At 46.7% G+C, this 20,344-nt stretch overlaps 1 protein-coding gene across 2 annotated transcripts in view; it reads left to right on the top strand.

Annotated features, from left to right (window-relative positions):
- ABCB7 (ATP binding cassette subfamily B member 7) overlaps positions 1 to 20,344 on the top strand; it is a 177,075-nt gene that overhangs the window by 76,467 nt on the left and 80,264 nt on the right. The window contains exons 6-8 of one of the 2 annotated variants that reach the window (XM_033945784.1): positions 11,282 to 11,550; positions 16,189 to 16,277; positions 16,382 to 16,469. In XM_033945784.1, the coding sequence (XP_033801675.1) occupies positions 11,282 to 11,550; positions 16,189 to 16,277; positions 16,382 to 16,469 (446 nt within the window). The remainder of the gene's footprint in view (positions 1 to 11,281; positions 11,551 to 16,188; positions 16,278 to 16,381; positions 16,470 to 20,344) is intronic. The other variant, XM_033945786.1, reaches the window with a different exon arrangement.

Below are 20,344 nucleotides of genomic sequence, written 5' to 3'. Positions count from 1 at the left end.
TACAGGTCCCTCTATGTGATTTAAAATGTAGGACAGATGGAGCAACACTTGTGGGAACAACTGGGTCAATTTAGTAAGTTAGTACATAGCTCCCTAACACTAACTTAGCACATGAATCTTAGCATTCAATTTTTAGTTCTTTGATGCAGTAAGCACTGGGCAGGCAAATTAGTACTGTATTTTTTTTAAATAAGTGTGCAAATGCAGCACATACTGCTACAGTAATATGCAGTTGTTTGCTACCTTGAAGTGTAAAGAGTTTCCTTTCTTGTTAGAGCATGAGCAGTAATTGTATCACACACAGAAAAGGACATTTAAAAAAATTATGTTTCCTTCCTCAAGATACCCCCCCCACACACACACACACACACTCCTCCTATACCCCAATCTAAAAAGAATTCCTGGTTGTCTAGTAGACCCCCCCCCGTCCCGTATTCTCCAATACCTCTTCCAAAATATTTTCTGGTGATCTGAATCTTTCCCATGTGTACCTTGAATTGAATTTGGAAGACACTGCTATGCCTGCCCATTTCTGCATCTGCACTGCCATCTTTCAAAAAGGCAGCGTCGGACCACACCCAGGGCATCCTGGATTAAACCATTTGGGTCAATCTGCCAAATAAGATCATTTTTTGCCTTATTTGGCAGAGTCTGTGTATAGGATGCATTGTGCAAAGTGAGATGGTGCAAAGGCAAGAGCGAGTGGGCATCATTCTTGCCTCCCTACTTTGTCCATGGGGGAAGTTTGGGGTGACTGGGGTCGGTAGATCACCAGTGATTTTTGGGGGGTGTCAAGGGGGATCATCTCTGGGGCTGGAGGATTTGGCCTTCTTCTAGGGAGTGGGGTGTTAAAGCCCTGGCATTGTGTTCAGGCTTTCATTCTTCATCACATTTCTCTGCCTCTCTGCTGAATACTGAATTAGCTTTATTACTGTTTTTTATAAAGCACGCTATGCACTTGAGGCTTTGTGCAGGTTTACCTTGTACAGACAAAACCTACTTCGGCATCTTGCATCCACAAAATTGTGTGCTAAAACCACACTAGCTCTCAATGTCCTTGCCCCTACCTCATGTAAAATGTATTTCAGGATCACTTCGAGTGCAAAGCAGATATTTCATCTCATTATCACCAATGTGGCTGGCTGGGAGAGTGCTCCTGTGGCTAATTGACATAGGGTGATTTGTTTTAAATCATAGGTTGGGAGAAAGAAAGAATTTGATTTAAATCATTTATATCGCTGGTCAGGAAGATTCTGCATTCATAAAAGTAAAACTGCAAAAGGAATATCTGCCTCTTTCTCTCTTGTAACTTCATTAAAATGATAGTAAATTTTTTTATCCCAGGACAAGCAGGCAGCATATTCTTAATGCATGGGTGACGTCACCGACGGAGCCCCGGTACGGACACTTTTAACTAGAAAGTTCTAGATGACCGCACCGCGCATGCGCGAGTGCCTTCCCGCCCGACGGAGGAGAGCGTGGTCCCCAGTTTCTTCGTTTCCGCGGAGCGAAAAAGACGCATGTGCTTTCAACGGCTGTTGAAATCTCTGTTTTTGCCTTCCCGCTCGCGCTATTTTCTTCCTTTTTTTGTTCTTTTTCCTTCGGATTTCGTTTTTCGTTCTAACTTGCAAAAAAAAAAAAAAAAACAACTTTGTTTTTTCTTTATTTTTCGGGCCGGCCCCGGCGGGGCCTGTTGCCACCATACAGGCCTCCGGTTTTGATTTTGCGGAGGCCGTGTTCTCCTTCATGCCCCCTCAGCCGGGCTTTAAGAAGTGCCAGCGGTGTGCATGCCCGATATCTCTCACTGACCCGCACAATTGGTGCCTACAGTGCCTGGGTCCAGAGCATCGGGCTGACACCTGCACCCGCTGTGCTACTCTTAAAAAACGTACTTTGAAAAATAGACAGATCCAACAGAATATCTTTTTCGGTACCGGATCTGCCATGGAATCGGCCGCACCGTCAACGGCACCGCAAAAGTTGGCACCGACAACTTCGACGACGCCTGATCCTTCCTCGGGGTCGCTGGCACCAGGTAAGCCGGCTAAGAAGCCTTCCACTTCCCTTGAGCGCCCTCCTGCCACACCGGCGACGCCGGTCCTCCCGGCATCACGCCGACCCCGCAAACGCTCCGCCCCGATTTCGGTGAGTGCCTCATCATCGGCATCCTCATCGCCGGGGCATGGAGCGGCACCTATGGTACCGACAAAGAAAAAAGCGGTACCGGTGCCCCCTCTGGACGACCGCATTGCGGCCATACTCCAAAGCCAATTGCAAGAGCAACTGCAACAGCAACTCCAGCACTTGTTGCCCGCAATTTTGGCCCCACTCCTTCCGGTACCAGACCGGCCCGAGCCTCGCACCATACCACCGGTGTCGACACCATCGGTACCGTTGAACACCTCCATGCCGGTACTCGCGGCTGAACCACTTAATCCTCCAGTACAAACACACTCTGATGCCGACCCTCCCCGACATCGAGACCGACACCAGTCCCCCCCGAGACCAGAACCGGCATCGATCTTCCTCCCCCGGTACCGTCTCGATGCGCTCTGGCAAATCTCTCTCTAAGACTCGCCACACTGAGCCGTCCGCACCACCGTCCCGTCCTGCACACACCGACGTCAGGGACCCGGACTTATGGGAAGAATCCCTACCCGGTACCGATGATGAGGCTTCCTCAACGGACGAGGAACCATCGATGGTCGATACCAGTTCCAAACCTGAACAGTCCTCATTCACAAAATTTCTCAGGGAAATGTCGGCGGCTCTGTCGATCCCTTTGGAATCTGACTCTAAGAAGTCCCAGACTTTCCTGGAAGCCCTGGACTTCGAACAACCTCCCAAAGAATTTTTAAAGTTACCCGTCCATGACATCTTACGGGAAACGTTTTACAAAAACTGGGAAAATCCTCTCACGGTACCGGGTGCCCCTCGAAAACTGGATAGTTTATACAGGGTCATTCCTATCCCGGGGTTCGACAAACCTCAACTACCCCATGAATCCCTTCTAGTGGAGTCCACCTTGAAGAAAACCCAGGGCTCCAGTGTTTATGCCTCCACCCCTCCTGGCAGAGAGGGCAGAACAATGGATAAATTTGGCAAGCGCCTTTATCAGAATTCCATGCTTGCCAACAGGGCTAATAATTACACCTTCCACTTCTCCTTCTATATGAAGCATTTGGTGCAACAACTCTCCTCCTTACAAAAGTACATCCCTGAGCGTAAAATCCCGGTTTTCCAACAACAAATCTCCAGTTTGCTCCAACTCCGGAAATTTATGGTGCGATCCATTTATGACTCTTTTGAGCTGACCTCTCGAGCATCTGCCATGGCTGTTGCCATGAGGCGCTTGGCCTGGCTGAGAGTTTCTGACCTCGACATTAATCACCAAGACCGCCTGGCTAACGCACCTTGTCTTGGTGATGAACTATTCGGGGAGTCCCTGGACTCAACTAGCCAGAAACTATCAGCACACGAGACCAGGTGGGATACCCTAATCAAACCTAAAAAGAAAACTCCACCTGCTCGCCCCTACAAACAGCAGTCTTCCTACCAATGCAGGTTCTCAGCCAGACCTCTCAACCCGCCTCAGCAACAACAGCCTCGCCGGCCTCGTCAGCAGCACCAAACTCAGGCTCGTTTACAGTCTCACCAACCTGCCAAGCCTCTCCCACAGTCAAAACCATCTCAGCCCTTTTGACTCTTTTCTCCAGGGCATAGCCAGTCTCCCACCATCATTGCCTCTTCCTCAGCCGATAGGAGGCCGCCTTCAACTCTTCCTCAACCGTTGGGAGGTCATTACATCAGACCTGTGGGTCCTCAACATCATTCGCCACGGCTACTCTCTCAACTTCCAGACTCTTCCACCAGACAATCCTCCCATAGAGTCTGTTTCTCACTCTTCCCAATCCCCCCTCCTCCTGAGGGAGGTCCAATCCCTTCTTCTTCTCAATGCCATCGAAGAGGTACCCCCAGACCAAAGGGCTCAGGGATTCTACTCCCGCTACTTCCTGGTTCCCAAGAAGACAGGAGACCTCCGTCCCATCCTCAATCTTCGGAACCTCAACAAGTGTCTGGTCAAGGAAAAATTCAGGACGCTCTCCCTTGCCACGCTTTACCCTCTTCTCTCTCATCACGACTGGCTATGTTCCCTAGACCTCAAAGAGGCCTACACTCACATTCCAATCCATCTGACTTCATGTCGCTACCTCCGATTTTAGGTACAGCACCACCACTATCAGTACAAAGTGCTACCCTTTGGCCTCGCATCATCGCCCAGGGTGTTCACCAAGTGCCTTATTGTGGTGGCGGCCTTCCTCAGGTCTCACAACCTCCAGGTGTTCCCATACTTGGACGATTAGTTGGTGAAAGCTCCTACGTCTCCGCTTGTGCTACAAGCCACTCAACACACCATCTCTTTCCTCCATCTCCTGGGGTTCGAGATCAACTACCCCAAGTCACATCTCCTCCCCACACAGCGACTTCAGTTCATTGGTGCCGTCCTCGACACCACTCTGATGAGGGCGTTTCTCCCCTCAGACCGCCAACGAACCCTGCTCCATCTCTGCCGCCAGGTGCTCCTTTGTCGCTCTATTCCGGCTCGGCAAATGATGGTCCTCCTGGGCCACATGGCCTCGACAGTCCATGTGCTTCCTCTGGCACGACTCCACCTCAGGACACCTCAATGGACTCTAGCCAACCAATGGTCACAGACCACGGATCCTCTTTCTCATCCCATCTCTGTGACATCGTCTCTTCAGCAATCTCTTCAATGGTGGTTGAACTCCTCAAATCTTTCCAGGGGTCTACTCTTTCATCTACCCCCTCACTCCATGATCATAACCACAGATGCCTCCCCCTATGCATGGGGAGCTCACATGGGAGATCTTCGCACCCAGGGACTCTGGACCCCTCAGGAGCGTCAACATCACATCAATTTCCTGGAACTCAGGGCCATGTTCTATGCTCTCAAGGCCTTCCAGCACCTTCTCTATCCTCAGGTTCTTCTCCTGTGCACAGACAACCAAGTCGCCATGTACTACATAAACAAGCAAGGCGGCACCGGATCTCCCCTCTTCTGTCAGGAGGCCATCCGCATCTGGACCTGGGCCACGGCCCGCAGTCTCTTCCTCAAGGCCGTCTATATCCAGGGCGAACAGAACTCCCTGGCCGACAACCTCAGCCGCATCCTTCAACCTCACGAGTGGACCTTGGATCCTCCCACACTCCACTCCATCTTTGCTCTCTGGGGCACTCCTCAGGTGGACCTCTTTGCAGCTCCTCACAACCATCAGCTGCCCCAGTTCTGCTCCAGACTCTACTCTCCTCATCGTCTGACCCCAGATGCATTCCTGCTCGACTGGACGGATCGGTTCCTCTATGCCTTTCCTCCACTGTCCCTAATGTTGCGGACGCTATTCAAACTCCGCAGGGACAGAGCCACCATGATTCTCATCGCTCCTCGGTGGCCTCGCCAACACTGGTTCTCCCTCCTGCTCCAGCTCAGCTCCAGGGAGCCCATTCCTCTTCCTGTGTTTCCTACTCTACTTACGCAGCAGCATCAGTCTCTACTACATCCCAATCTGTCATCGCTCCACCTGACAGCTTGGTTTCTCTCGGGCTGACCTCTCCAGAGAATCTGTCTCAGCCTGTCCGTCGCATTTTGGATGCCTCCAGGAAACCGGCCACCCTCCAATGTTACCATCAGAAGTGGACCAGGTTCTCCTCTTGGTGTCTCCTGCATCACCACGACCCCACCTCGTTGGCGGTGGAAACTGTACTGGACTATTTGCTCTCTCTGTCCGATGCTGGCCTCAAGTCTACCTCAATCAGAGTCCACCTCAGTGCCATCACTGCGTTTCATGAGCCTATCCTCGGAAAACCTCTCATGGCTCATCCACTGGTTTCCCGGTTCATGAGAGGCCTCTTCAATGTCAAACCACCTCTGAAGCCTCCTCCTGTCGTCTGGGACCTGAATGTGGTTTTATCAGCCCTCATGAAACCTCCGTTTGAGCCTCTTGCCACTACTTCACTCAAATTTCTGACGTGGAAGGTGCTTTTCCTCATTGCCATCACCTCTGCCAGGAGGGTTAGTGAGCTGCATGCACTGGTTGCCGACCCACCTTTTACTATTTTTCACCATGACAAGGTGGTTCTGCGTACCCACCCTAAATTCCTTCCCAAGGTGGTCTCGGACTTCCACCTCAACCAGTCCATTGTATTGCCTGTCTTTTTCCCTAAACCCCATGCTCATCCTGGGGAACAGGCGTTACACATGCTAGACTGTAAGCGGGCCCTTGCATATTACCTGGACCATACCAGGGCTCACCGCTCTTCACCTCAACTCTTTTTGTCCTTTGACCCCAACCATCTGGGGCACCCTGTTTCTAAACGGACGCTTTCTAACTGGCTTGCTGCCTGCATTGCGTTCTGTTATGCTCGGGCCGGTCTCTCACTGGAAGGTGCTGTCACGGCCCACAGGGTCAGAGCCATGGCTGCTTCTGTGGCTTTCCTCCGTTCCACGCCCATCGAGGAAATCTGCAAGGCTGCCACTTGGTCCTCAGTTCACACGTTCACTACTCACTATTGTCTGGATGCCTTCTCCAGACGGGATGGACACTTCGGCCAATCTGTGTTACAAAATTTATTTTCCTAATGGACAACCATCCCTCCTCCCTCTCTGTTAGCTTGGAGGTCACCCATGCGTTAAGAATATGCTGCCTGCTTGTCCTGGGATAAAGCACAGTTACTTACCGTAACAGGTGTTATCCAGGGACAGCAGGCAGATATTCTTACGACCCACCCACCTCCCCGGGTTGGCTTCTTAGCTGGCTTATCTTAACTGGGGACCACGCTCTCCTCCGTCGGGCGGGAAGGCACTCGCGCATGCGCAGTGCAGCCATCTAGAACTTTCTAGTTAAAAGTGTCCGTACCGGGGCTCCGTCGGTGACGTCACCCATGCGTTAAGAATATCTGCCTGCTGTCCCTGGATAACACCTGTTACGGTAAGTAACTGTGCTATATTGGAACAAATAAAATATAAAGTAGTAATTTCAGAAACACACCTAAATGCTATGACCAGGAAAGAGTCAGGCTTTAATATTTACTAACTTGAAGATCTTGCTTACTGAGATATGATCCCTTTTAGTATCTTCAAAGCAGCAACAATTCTTATCAAGTTTCAAGTTTTATTTAAAATTTGATACACACGCTTATGAAATATTTCTAAGCGAATTACAATGCTAAAATGGGACAATAACATACATGGACAACCTCGAACAGACATACAATACTAGACTGGTACAAGCTGGGAAGGGGGATGATCTACAATGGTTTTAGTGCAAGAGAAACATATAGGATTAGAACAGGGATCTCAAAGTCCCTCCTCGAGGGCCGCAATTCAGTCGGGTTTCTCCGCGACTACGGGTAGCAGCAAAAGAATATTAAACTCCATAAAGGTAGCAAATCTCAAGCAATTGGTATTGGAGCCCACCAGGGACCAGGCATTACTAGACCTAGTTCTCACCAATGGAGATAGCGTCACGGAAGTCTCAGTAGGAGACACACTAGCCTCCAGCGACCATAATATGGTATGGCTCAACCTCAAGAAAGGTTTTCCTAAGACAAACACAGCAACAAGGGTTCTCAACTTTAGAGGCACAGACTTCAACCGCATGGGAGATTTTGTCCATCAGGAGCTACATAAACAAGCAAGATCTGAAAATGTGGAGGACATGTGGATGTCTCTGAAGTCCATACTACACGAAGCAACAGACCGATACATAAAAACAGTAAATAAACGCAGGAGAAACAAAAGACCCCAATGGTTCAGTAAAGAAATTTCAGACCTAGTTAAACAGAAAAAAGACGCATTTATCACCTACAAACACTTAGGCAGAGAGAGGGCAAAAAAGGACTATCTAGAGAGATCTAAAGCTGTCAAAACAGCAGTCAGAGAGGCCAAACTCCGAATGGAGGAAGAGCTAGCACGGAAAATTAAGAAAGGGGATAAATCTTTCTTCAGCTATATTAGCGACAGGAAAAGAAATAAAGATGGGATAGTACGCCTGAAGAAATCGGACGGTAACTTTGCGGAATCAGATTCTGAGAAGGCAGAACTACTAAACCAATACTTCTGTTCAGTGTTCACCCGCGAAATGCCGGGAGCTGGTCCACAGCTGCAGAAAGGAGATAATCAGAAAGACCCATTTCAAGATTTCGAATTTACGCCCAGTAGCGTCTACGAAGAAATATCAAGACTCAAAGTAAACAAAGCCATGGGACCGGATAACCTACATCCCAGAATGCTCAGGGAGTTAAGGGAAGTCCTGGCTGAACCATTATCTGTTCTTTTCAATCTTTCCCTAAGCGCAGGAAGGGTCCCCTTGGACTGGAAAACCGCTAATGTAATCCCACTCCACAAGAAGGGCTGCAGGACAGAGACAGCAAACTACAGACCAGTGAGTCTCACGTCTATAGTCTGTAAACTCATGGAAACACTGATCAAACAGAATATTGGCACAATCCTAGACGAAAAAAAACTGCGTGATCCACACCAACACGGGTTCACCCAGGGAAGATCCTGCCAAACTAATCTGATTAGCTTTTTTGACTGGGTTACTAGACAACTGGATGCAGGAGAGTCACTGGACGTGGTATACTTGGATTTCAGTAAAGCATTTGATAGCGTCCCTCATCGAAGATTACTGAACAAGCTGAAATCGATAGGATTAGGAGACACTCTAACTACATGGGTTGGGGATTGGCTGAGCGGTAGACTTCAGAAAGTGGTGGTGAACGGTACCCCATCCGAAGCATCAGAAGTGATCAGTGGAGTGCCGCAGGGCTCGGTCCTGGGCCCGATTCTATTCAACTTATTCATAAGAGATATGACGCGGGGACTTAGAGGAAGGGTATCACTGTTCGCCGACGACGCCAAACTTTGCAACATAGTAGGCAGAAGCTTGTTACCTAATGATGATATGACACACGACCTACTGCTTCTGGAACAATGGTCGACTACTTGGCAGCTGGGATTCAATGCTAAAAAATGCAAGATAATGCACCTGGGAAAGAGAAACCCGTGCAGAACTTATGTTCTAAATGGTGAGACCTTGGTTAGGACCACGGCGGAACGCGATCTAGGAGTGATCATTAGTGAGGACATGAAGGTTGCCAATCAAGTGGAGAAGGCTACCTCCAGGGCAAGACAAATGATGGGATGTATCCGCAGAGGTTTTGTCAGCAGGAGACCTGAAGTTATGATGCCGTTGTACAGAGCCATGGTGAGGCCTCACTTGGAGTACTGTGTCCAGTTTTGGAGACCACATTACCGAAAGGATGTGCTGAGGATCGAGTCGGTGCAGCGAGCGGTAACCAGGATGGTCTTGGGGCTCAGGGATCTCACGTATGAAGAAAGACTAAAGAAATTGCGGCTGTACTCACTTGAGGAAAGAAGAGAACGGGGAGATATGATTGAAACGTATAAGTACATCACGGGACGCATCGAGACAGAAGAGGATATCTTCTGGCTCATGGGACCCTCGACCACCAGAGGGCATCCACTGAAAGTCAGGGGAGGGAAGTTTCATGGAGACTCCAGGAAGTACTTCTTCACCGAAAGAGTGGTGGATCATTGGAACAGACTCCCACTCCAGGTGATAGAGGCTAGCAACGTGACGGAGTTTAAGAGAAAATGGGATACTCATGTGGGATCGTTAAGGGAGTAAACTCAGGGGGGAGGGATACTTGGAATGGGCAGACTTGGTGGGCTATAGCCCTTTTCTGCCGCTTTTTTTTTTCTATGTTTCTATGCTTTCAATGCATATTCATTGGGGAAATCCTGAAAACCCAACTGGATTGCGGCCCTCAAGGAGGGACTTTGAGATCCCTGTTCTAACCCTATATGTTTCTCTTGCACTAAAACCATTGTTACCCTTCCCATTAGAACAAAAGGGAAGGGTAATGGATATAAATAAAATATTGTCAGAAAATTAAACGATAGAAAATATAAACGATACGATGATTGTCTTGATCCTTAACCCTAGGTTTCGAGGGCATCTCTACAAAGAAAACTTAGGGCTCCTTTTACAAAGCTGTGATTGCGTTTTTAGCGCACGCAGAATTGCCGTGCGCTAAACCCACGCTACGTGGCTAGAACTTAAGCCAGCTCAATGCACGCGCTAAAATCACTATCGCAGCTTTGTAAAAGGGGCCCTTAATGATGCCGACACCTTTTGCATTTTGTATTCATGCCCTCCTTACTGATTGGTGTAAGCTTTAATAAAAACAATCCCCAGATGGGGTCTCGGGACTCAAGGATCTCCCGTACGAGGAACGGCTGGATAAGTTGCAGCTGTACTCACTCGAGGAACGCAGAGAGAGGGGTGACATGATCGAGACATTCAAGTATCTCACGGGCCGCATCGAGGTGGAAGAAGACATCTTCTTTTTCAAGGGTCCCGCGGCAACAAGGGGGCATCCGTGGAAAATCAGGGGCGGGAAACTGCAGGGGGACACCAGGAAATTCTTTTTCACTGAAAGGGTGGTTGATCGCTGGAATAGTCTTCCACTTCAGGTGATTGAGGCCAGCAGCGTGCTTGATTTTAAGGCCAAATGGGATAGACACGTGGGATCTATTCACAGAGAAAGGTAGGGGAGGGTCATTGGGGTGGGCAGACTAGATGGGCCGTGGCCCTTATCTGCCATCTATTTCTATGTTTCTATGTTTACGTGGTGCGAACATTCAGCATCAGACTGCAGGAATATGCTGTGCTGCTCACTTTTTTTGTGTCTGTTCTTCTTCCTTGCCTGGATTTACTGCATCTCCCAAAGTCTTTATTCATTCACTATTTGTCCTTTAACTTTTAAAGAGAGGGGTAAAGAATTGATTCTATGCATGTCGGATCTGCAAGGGCTGATCATGTTTAGCTCTTATCATATTTTTGTTAACTAGCATCATTATAATCCATGATGACATCTTTGATCTAGGTGCATGTTCAAAAAAAAATCTGATTTTAAATTAATTTTAAAAAAATTAAAAATTTTTTTTTAAAAAATCATTTTTATTCGATCTTATTTCTGATTTAGGGATATGTTGAACTTCATTGGTCTGATCTGAAGGATTCATGTTGTAGGCACTGAATGAGGGGAAACTATCCAGAAAATATTTTCTTTTGTTGGCTTAAATTGTACTAAGTGTATGTGGTTGATAAAATGTTGTCCTTGACACACAATCATGTGAACATGATTATTTTATGTCCTGTATTTAATATTTCAGATGGAATTTCAAGAGTTGGGTCTGCTTTTTTTAATGAAACGAGGAATGCTGTGTTTGGCAAAGTAGCCCAAAGTTCCATCAGAAGGATAGCCAAGAACGTCTTTTTGCACCTCCATAACCTGGATTTGGGATTCCACTTGAGCAGGCAGACTGGAGCTCTGTCAAAGGCTATAGACAGAGGGACCAGGGGGATCAGCTTCATCCTGAGTGCTTTAGTATTTAATTTGGGGCCAACCATGTTTGAGGTGGCACTTGTCAGCAGTATTTTGGTAAGTAAGAAGTAACGATCAGCTCTTCAAATCACATTGTCAATTAGATTTTATTCATGATGTCAGCTTGCCGGTTCTGTGACTCTTCTTGTTAAGTGCACAGGCAAAAGCCAAAATAAATGGTGTACCAGAGTGAAGGACACAAACAGGCACAGAGAAGAAGAATCGGAACAAATCATTTTCTATGGCTATGTGTTAAGCCTTTACTTTTACTTTAAATAGGAACTGTGGGTATGCTGTCATAATATGAAGTATCAAAAAACAGGTCTCTCATTGCCACATTCATGTAAAACAGCTTTTTTTTCCATTGGGCTTCTGGCATTATAGTTGAGAACACGGGTGCTTCATCCCACTTCTGTGTGTTTTTGCCTTTTCTTATGTTCTCTTTATCTATTCCATTTTAACACACAATAGCTGTGTAATAGTAAATGTGGTGCTGTATGAATCGTTTTGTTGAATACAAATGACCTCCGATTTCCTCCCTGTAGTCCCCCTTTTGAACATAGGTAGAGACTCGTTATTGGAAATGTTTGCAGTTGTCTGGATTCTCATCTTTATAATGTTTTAGCTTAAAATTTTTTGTGTTATAGGGATTGAAAAAATGGATATGATGGGACAGAGAAGTGTCGCTTCCTCCAAATATAATATTTAGTGCATTTGAAGCCTGACTTCCCAGCATTCTTTCTCCCCAACTTGACACAGGATTGTTTCCCGCGGGGATGGGAACAGTGATTAATTTTGTCACCGTGTCATTCTCTACAGTCAGAGAGAATGAGTTTAGGATTGCTGGTAGTTGTAGTTCCTGGGAGCTCCCCACTGAAGCTAATAATAATAACAGTTTATATACCGCAGGACTGTGAAGTCTGATGCGGTTTACAATGATTAAGAGTGTTACAGACTGAGTAGAACTAACAAAGTTAAAAAAAACTAGTGACTGACAGCTCTAGAGATCAGTTATTGTGGGAAAGATTGTGCAAATCAGTACCTAAGTACTTCTGGAACAGATATGTTTTAAATTCCCCATAAGTGTTATCAAGTGTAAGTAATTGTTCCAGATCTTTACCCCATAATGCTGCCTGATAAGAGAAAAGATGGTGGTGATGTCTTTTAAAGTTCAAGTGTGAGCTTCTCTTGTGTCTATTGGTTGAGAAAGAGAAAAGGTCTGTTATATATTTAGGGGCTAAACCGACATCCAAACTTAAACTTCACTCGTGCCTCCATCGGCAACCAATGAAGGAGTCACATGATCGAACCTCCTCAACCCCAAAATTAGCCTGATCACCGCATTCTGCACCAGCTGTAATCTCTGCACATTCTTCTGGGAAATTGCCACATGGACGATATTACAGTATCAGTTAGGGAAATTACTAGTGAACTCCATAAAAAGTCAGTCCATTTTTGCAGAATCAAAAGAGTAGAACTGAAGCTAGGGTGAAGTTCCAGCCAGCTGGCAGGATTTTAAGGAAAGGTAAGAACATAAGTGTAGTTTCTATAAAGTGTATGAACAGCTGCGTAAAATAGTCTGACTTAGAAGGCTTATAGACAAACGTTGGAAAACAGGTTGCAATAAGATGCAGTAGTTGTGCTGTAATGTACCTTAGTTTAGAGTTGGCGGAGAGCAATGACTTCTGGCTCTCGTTCTCTCTGAGAATCTCGGAAAGAGGCGGGAGCCAGAAGGCCTTGAGCATGCGCAGATGCTCAAGGCCCAGTCGGAGGAGAGGCACGGTCTTCAGGCACTGGCACCTCCTGTGGGTTGGTGCCGCATGCCGGTGCCACATTGAGGGGTAAGCTTTCAGTTTGGGCAGGCAATGCCGGTTCACGCTGGGGGGGGGGGGGAAGATGTGGAAGCGCACTAGTGGTCTCGGGGGTGGGGGGTCTTTTGGGGATGTGGTGGGGTGGAGCAGTGCCGGTGGCTGGGGGGGGAGGGGGATGGGAGATGGAACGAATCAAACGAGTTTCCCTTACTTTCTATGGGGAAACTTGCTTTGATATACGAGTAAATTTGTTTACGAGCATGCTTCTGGAACGAATTATGCTCGTAAACCAAGGTTCCACTGTATATTGTGTATATATGAAAAACGAATGGAAAAAATGGTGTTACAATTAGTACTATTATGGGGGGGTGGAGTCTGGCCCACGACTTAGCCCAGTGTTCTTCAACTGCCGGTCCACGGACCGGTGCCGGTCCACAAAATAATAATTTTATTTCCGCTGGTCCATAGGTGTCAAAAGGTTGAAGAACACTGCTATACACCATACAGTTATCATAAAGCCACTTGCACAGCTTTATCGTTGACATTTCAAACTGCAGTATATGGCTTTTAACAGCAAACCCTCCACTTGTGGCTTCAAATGATCAAACTCGCCGCTGACTTCTAATGTTTACAATAAACTTACGACCTTTTAGACAACACATTTCCCTTACAGGATTCTTTCCTTAGCTTATACGCTTCTCCCTCCGTATTCGCGGTGGATGCGTTCCGGATATAGGCGTGAATATGGAAAAACCGTGAATAACATTTCGATATGTTGTTTGCGGTTTTCTGTAAAAGTCAGCGTTTTTACCATTAAAACCATGAATGCGTGTACTAAGGGGATTTAAAAGAGCTCCTGAGCAGGGGGAAAGTACACACTGTTGAGAGCATGGCGGCCGGCACCAACAATCGCCTCCCCGCCCTTTGCTTACCTTGGACACGATTGGCGGCTCCCCGTGCTCCAGACCCCCTCCATCTGCACCTCTCGCTCACCCCCCTCCCCTTCCTCCCATGTATGTATGTGTGCCGCTTTTTGTTCCCCTTTCATTGGGTGACACAGTTTCCTCTGCAGCCAATGGCAGGGTGTGCAGAGACCTGCCTGCAGGGTGTCCTCAGCCCTAAGAAGCGCTGCCACTTGTAATATGCGGCTGTCTCTCTCTCCTCCCCGGCCTTTCTTCCTGGCACAGAGCCTTCAGCTCCGGCTGAGCAGCCGAGCGTTCAAAGCCCTCCTCTCCGCCGGCTGCAGCGAGCTCTTGATTTTCAATACAAGGGGGGGGGGGGGGATTGGGTTTTTTAATCTCTCCCCTGGGAAAGAAGCACTGGCTTCGATGCTGTCGGGGAAGCGGGAAGTTTCTCTCTGCTTCTCGGCTCGGGTGCAAGTGGGGTCCCAAGACAAAGTGAACCTCTTGAGGTGCCTGCGGCATGACAAGAGACAAAAGTGATTTGAAACCGAGGGATTGCTTGCATAGAAGGTGGGAGGGTGGGAAGGAGTTTTCAGAGTGATGTAATTTTGGGGGGCAGAGTCAGCTGACGAAAAATTGCGAATAAGCGAAACCGTGGATACGGAAACCGCGAATACGGAGGAAAAAGTGTATGCCTTTCACAGTCATTGTCTGTCTATCCTTCTCTGTGCATTTGACAGCTCAAATCCCATGATTGTAAACTGCCTTGATACCAATTTTGGTTAATGACAGCATAAATATGGCAAATGAACAAAACACAGCTCCTAACAACAATGTTTGATCATTTCACCTGGTCAGCACCAGGTCAGCACCTGGTCAGCAGTCGGAGGAGAGGCACGATTTTCGATTTGGGCGGGCGGGGGATGTCAGTTCACGAGGGGGGGCAGGTGTTCATGAGGGGGCAGCGTTTGCGGGCGGGGGGGGGGGGTGATGCCGGTTATTGGGCGAGGGAACTCGCAAATCAAGTCAATGCTTGGTTTGTGAGTCACGATTTGCAAGAATGTTTTGCTCATCTTGCAAAATACTCGCAAACCGGTGCACTCATAAACCGAAGGTTTGACTGTAATTGTATTAACCAACACATAATGGTTAACCACAAAATTAAACTACACAAAGCACACTTTATGCTTCTCAATATTCATTCCTACCAGAACACAAACCCCATGCAAATATGGGACCAAAAACTAAAAGTACTTATATATACAAACAAACCCTAAGATGCAAGACTCTGCATGCAGTACAACCCCAGAGAAAAAGAAACAAATGCATTTCTTCCTGAACAGTGCAAAATACAGACAGCAGATGAAAATCAATCACTAAATTCAAAAATAAAATCATTCCCCCTACTGTTGTCTCCCTCCCTCCCTCCATGCTGTACCTTGCCTTCTGGCCTGCTCCTGCCTGGCCATTATATGCCGCCCCCCAGTGTTATCTCCAGATCGGCTCCCTCTTCCTCAGTGCTGCAGTGCACAAAGCGTGGGCAGCAGCTCCTCGCGCCTCCCATCGGGAAGCCTTCCCTCTGATGTTGCGAGGTCAGAGAGAAGGCTTCCGGTTCAGGCGCAGGACGCACGTAGGAGCTTCTGCCTATGGCTTTGTGCACTGCAGCACTGAGGAAGAGGGAGATGGCCCGAAGACAACGCCGCATTGATCGCACTGTGGACTGGCGGCTGACGAACACTATCTCGGGCCCAATGCATGTGCCGGCCCTGCGGACTGGCAGGAAATTTCTGTGGACCGGCATCGGTCCATGGACCGGTGGTTGAAGAACACTGGTATATAGAATGCCTTTCCAGACACCTAATCTAAACTAGGCATTACCTGCTCATGGCCCAGAGAGCTAACCCAGAAGGGCCAGTCATTGAGCGCTATTGAAAGCCCAGAATGATTCTGAACATTAATTTCCTTGTTTCTTTCTTTCATAGTATTACAAATGTGGTGCTCAGTATGCACTGGTGACACTGGGGACACTGGGAGCATACACACTTTTCACCATAGGAGTCACACAGTGGAGGTAAAGCATTCTTAGGAAAGTAGCTTAAAGTTGTACAAATGGAGACATTTATCTTGTCTTTACAATGAATGATATTTACAGAAGCACAAATCTTTGTTTTACAGGACTAAATTTAGAATTGAAATGAACAAAGCAGACAATGAAGCTGGTAATGCCGCCATAGACTCGCTATTAAATTATGAAACGGTGAAGGTGAGACGTTTAATAACTGAATTTGGGCTGCTGCCTGCTGGGCTGTATGCAAGAGCTGTATCTCATGTGGTGTTTGTGGCTTTTTGTTCTTTGACCTCCTGTCACTTGAGCATGTTTCTGGATCATGTACTGGTATCGTGGAGTTTTCTTTTCTTTTTCATTTTGGGTTAGATTTTCTCCCATTTCCTTTTGCTCTGCTCCATTTCTCATTGCCTAATGGCACACAAAAGGACATGCCCTTGTTGCAACACAATGCTATTCCCCAGGCTTGTTTGAAGCAACTCAGCCTGAATCTTGTGCTTCACAACGCCCTTCTGTACAATTGTAGTACGGCAGAGAATACCCTGGAGCGTGTTATTGAAATTCTAAGATAGAGGCATGTTTTCATTTTGCACGGTCATTTTGTTTGTTTGGGAGAGGTGGAAGCTGCCTTCCTGTTTGATTTTTGATTTTTATTTTTTACAGGCTTTTTAGGTCTGATAGTGATGCTTCTTAATATATATTACATTACATTTCTAGACCGCAAAACCTCTAGGATTGATGCGGTTCACGAAATGTAAAAATACTGGACAATCCCAGTGATCTACCTTTTTTAATTCTCTAGAAATCTTGTGAATAATATCGATTTTAGTAATTTTCTGAAATGAATGTAAAAGCAAGACCTTATGAATAAAGAACGATGTTCCCTATCCCTGCTTGCCGCCTGGTAAGCAAGTAGGCACTGTTGGAACTTTTTATGAGTATTGTCTCGAACTGGAGGAAAAGCAAATAGAGAGGTAATACGTAGTGGGCAATTTGCTCTGAACAAGGTAAATAGTTCTGACAGGTATTCAGGTGCCTGACCATATAAGACTTTATAACAAAGTGTCCCCAATTTGAACAGCATATGGGCTTTGAAGGGGAGCCAATGGAGCTCTCTATAGTAGGATGTAATAACAGCAGATGAAGATCTGCACATAAGAACATAAGAATAGCTTTACAGGGTCAGAACAATGGTCCATCAAGCCCAGTAGCCCGTTCTCATGGTGGCCAATCCAGGTCCCTAGTACTTGGCCAAAACACAAGGAGTAGCAACATTCCATTCAGCATCCTAAAGAATAGCAAGATTCCGGAATCCCAAAGGATTAACACGATTCCAGAACCCCAAAGAGTAGCAACATACTGATCCAGGGCAAGCAGTGGCTTCCCTCATGTCTGTCTCAATAACAGACTATGGACTTTTCCTCCAAGAACTTGTCCAAACCTTTCTTAAAACCAGCTACTCTATCCGCTCTTAGCTTAACTATCTGAGTGAAAAATATTTCTTCCTATTGGCTTTAAAAGTATTTCCCTCTAACTTCGACTAGTTTTGACCATTTTCTTTCTAGCTTTCTTAATTCTCTCTTTATCTCTAGGAGCTCTGGGTCGAACCAGCCTTTTAGGTATCTAGATCTCTTCCTTCTTTTTTTCAGTGGGGCTATTTCGTTTAGTATGCGGGTGCTGGTTTTGATCCAGGAGCACATAAATTGATTGTTTTCCTCATCTTGGTTATGAGTGATGTCATAGTGTGACCAGAATTCAGTTGGGTTAATCTTGCCTCTACTGGTGTGAAGTGGAGTGGATCTGATCTTTTCTTTCGTTGTGGTTGAGGTTGTCTTCAATTGTCAATCTAATTCGAAGTTGCATATTTTGTGGTCTGACCATAGAGAGTCAGACCAAGTTTCTGATTTCCATCTTATGTAGGGATTTGTCGAGTGTTTTGAGGATAAAGTTACAAGGTCTAATTGGTGGCCTTTCTTGTGGGTTATTACTGGAGGTGGTTTGGGAAAGTCTGGTGTGGCTAGAACGGACCAGAATTCTGAGATCTCTGGTTGGTTAGATTGCTCTAAGTGTAAATTTAAGTCTCCACTAAGGAGGTTCAGAGGGCTTGTTAGTGAGTTGGTTAATAGGAATTCATAAAATTCCTCTTTTGTTGTGGACCATTTTTTAGGGGGGATGTAGGCTAGGGTGGTCATTAAGGCGTCGGCTAGTGGTTCCGAGGTTAACTTTAGGGATAGGATTTCTAGGTATGTGGAGGATTTAGAGCTTAGCATGGTGCAGATTAAATGGTCTTTGAAGATTATGGCTAGACCTCCGCCCCTGCCTCTTTCTCTTGCTAGGGATAGGATTTTGTAGTTGGAGGGTAGGCATTCTTAGATGATGTCATCCTCTGAGAGTAGCCAAGTCTCTGTCAGTAGTATGAAGTCGGGGATGTAGTCAGTCAGCCAGTCATAGACAACAAGGTAGATGTTGTCCTCAAAAGGCAGTTTGAGGCCTTGGAAATTAAAGCAGCAACAGCAGCCTCATTATGGCACCTGCTTACCATATCAGATTGCATCGGACTGGCTAGATGGATGACAGCGTTTACCTCCAGCTGGTAATGGCAGGGGTTGACTGTATTGCAAATGCTCTATATGATATAATCAGAGTCATGAGCAAAGTTCTGGCTATGCTATCTTCACTCGTAGAATGCTCTGGATCAGAAAATGAGCAAGAGATTCTGCTTCTAAAGCAACACTAAGTAGGCTCCCTTTAAAGGGACAAATGCTATTTGGTAAGGCATTGGACGATCTTATGGCCAGTGTGGCAGATCGTCACCCTAAAGCTTTGCCATATCAGCAGACCATGAACTCCTAGTAGGTCGGTTCAAACTAATTTTTGAGGCTCTCGGTGACATCGTCGGTATTCAGGAAGAGCCTCTGCTCAGAGATCATATCAGGGATCTAGACAACTATGAAAGTACTAGGCAATCTCAATCCTCTGGTTCTCGCATCACAGCAGCCTCCAAGAATTCCAATGATGCCAGATCAGTAGCCGTACATCTGCAGATAGATGGGAGGTTATTGACTTATTGGGAGGCTTGGGAGCAGATTTACTTGGACAGCTGGGTGCTGGACATTATTTGAAAAGGATTCAAACTCAAATTCTGTCACCCACTCTTGGATCTGTTTGTGGGCTCTATGGCTGGGTGACCAGAGAAAGTGGTTAAAGTCCGGACAGTGGTGACAAGGCTCCTGTTCATTCAAGCCATAGATCCTATACTTCCTGAAGAATTGGACTTGGGCTGATACTCTGTATACTTCATAGTGCCAAAGAAAGACTCAGATGACTGGAAGCCAATCCTGGATATGATGTGACACAATTCCACATGGAGACTGTTCGTTCAGTCATTGTGGCGGTGGCGCCAGGAGAATTTTTATCCTCCCTGGATTTGATGCATATTCCCAGAGCAAAGGAAGTATTTTAAGATTCCACATACTGGGAAGACATTTAAAGTTCTCCATGCTCCCATTCGACTTGGCACCTCGCATTTTCACCAAGGTGATGGTTGTGATGGTGGCACATCCGCAAAGCGGGAATACAAGTGCATCCATATTTAGATGATTGGTTGATCAGAGCTCCGTTCAAGTTGGAAGAGGAAAAGACAGTGGTGAAAGTGGTCCATCTATTGCAGAACCTGGGCTGGATCATCAACTTCTAGAAAAGCCACTCAGTACATCCCAGTCCTAGATTATTTGGAAATTTGTTTCAATACTGCAGAAGGTCATTTTTTTCTTCCCAAGCCACGCAAATGGAAGATCTTGAGACAAATTTCAGACCTCTTGATGATGCCAGCACCTACGGCATGGCACTATATCACTAGATATTGGGGTCTATGGCATCAACCATAGAAGTGGTTCCTTGGGTGAAGGCTCATATGTGCCCACTTCAGGACACCCTATTGTCTCGCTGGTCTCCACAGACTGATTTCTTTCAGATGCCACTAGCCTGGATGGAGGAAGCATGGCGAGCCTGTGTTGGTGGCTCCATCCAGAATCTCTGTCGAGAGGTATGCCCATTTAGATAGTCTCATGGGT

This window comes from Geotrypetes seraphini, chromosome 5 (genome assembly GCF_902459505.1).
Source record: "Geotrypetes seraphini chromosome 5, aGeoSer1.1, whole genome shotgun sequence".
In the NCBI taxonomy this organism is placed as follows: Eukaryota; Metazoa; Chordata; class Amphibia; order Gymnophiona; family Dermophiidae; genus Geotrypetes; species Geotrypetes seraphini.
The sequence above is the reverse complement of the archived record's forward strand: the minus strand, read 5'-3'. Positions and strand labels throughout refer to the sequence as shown.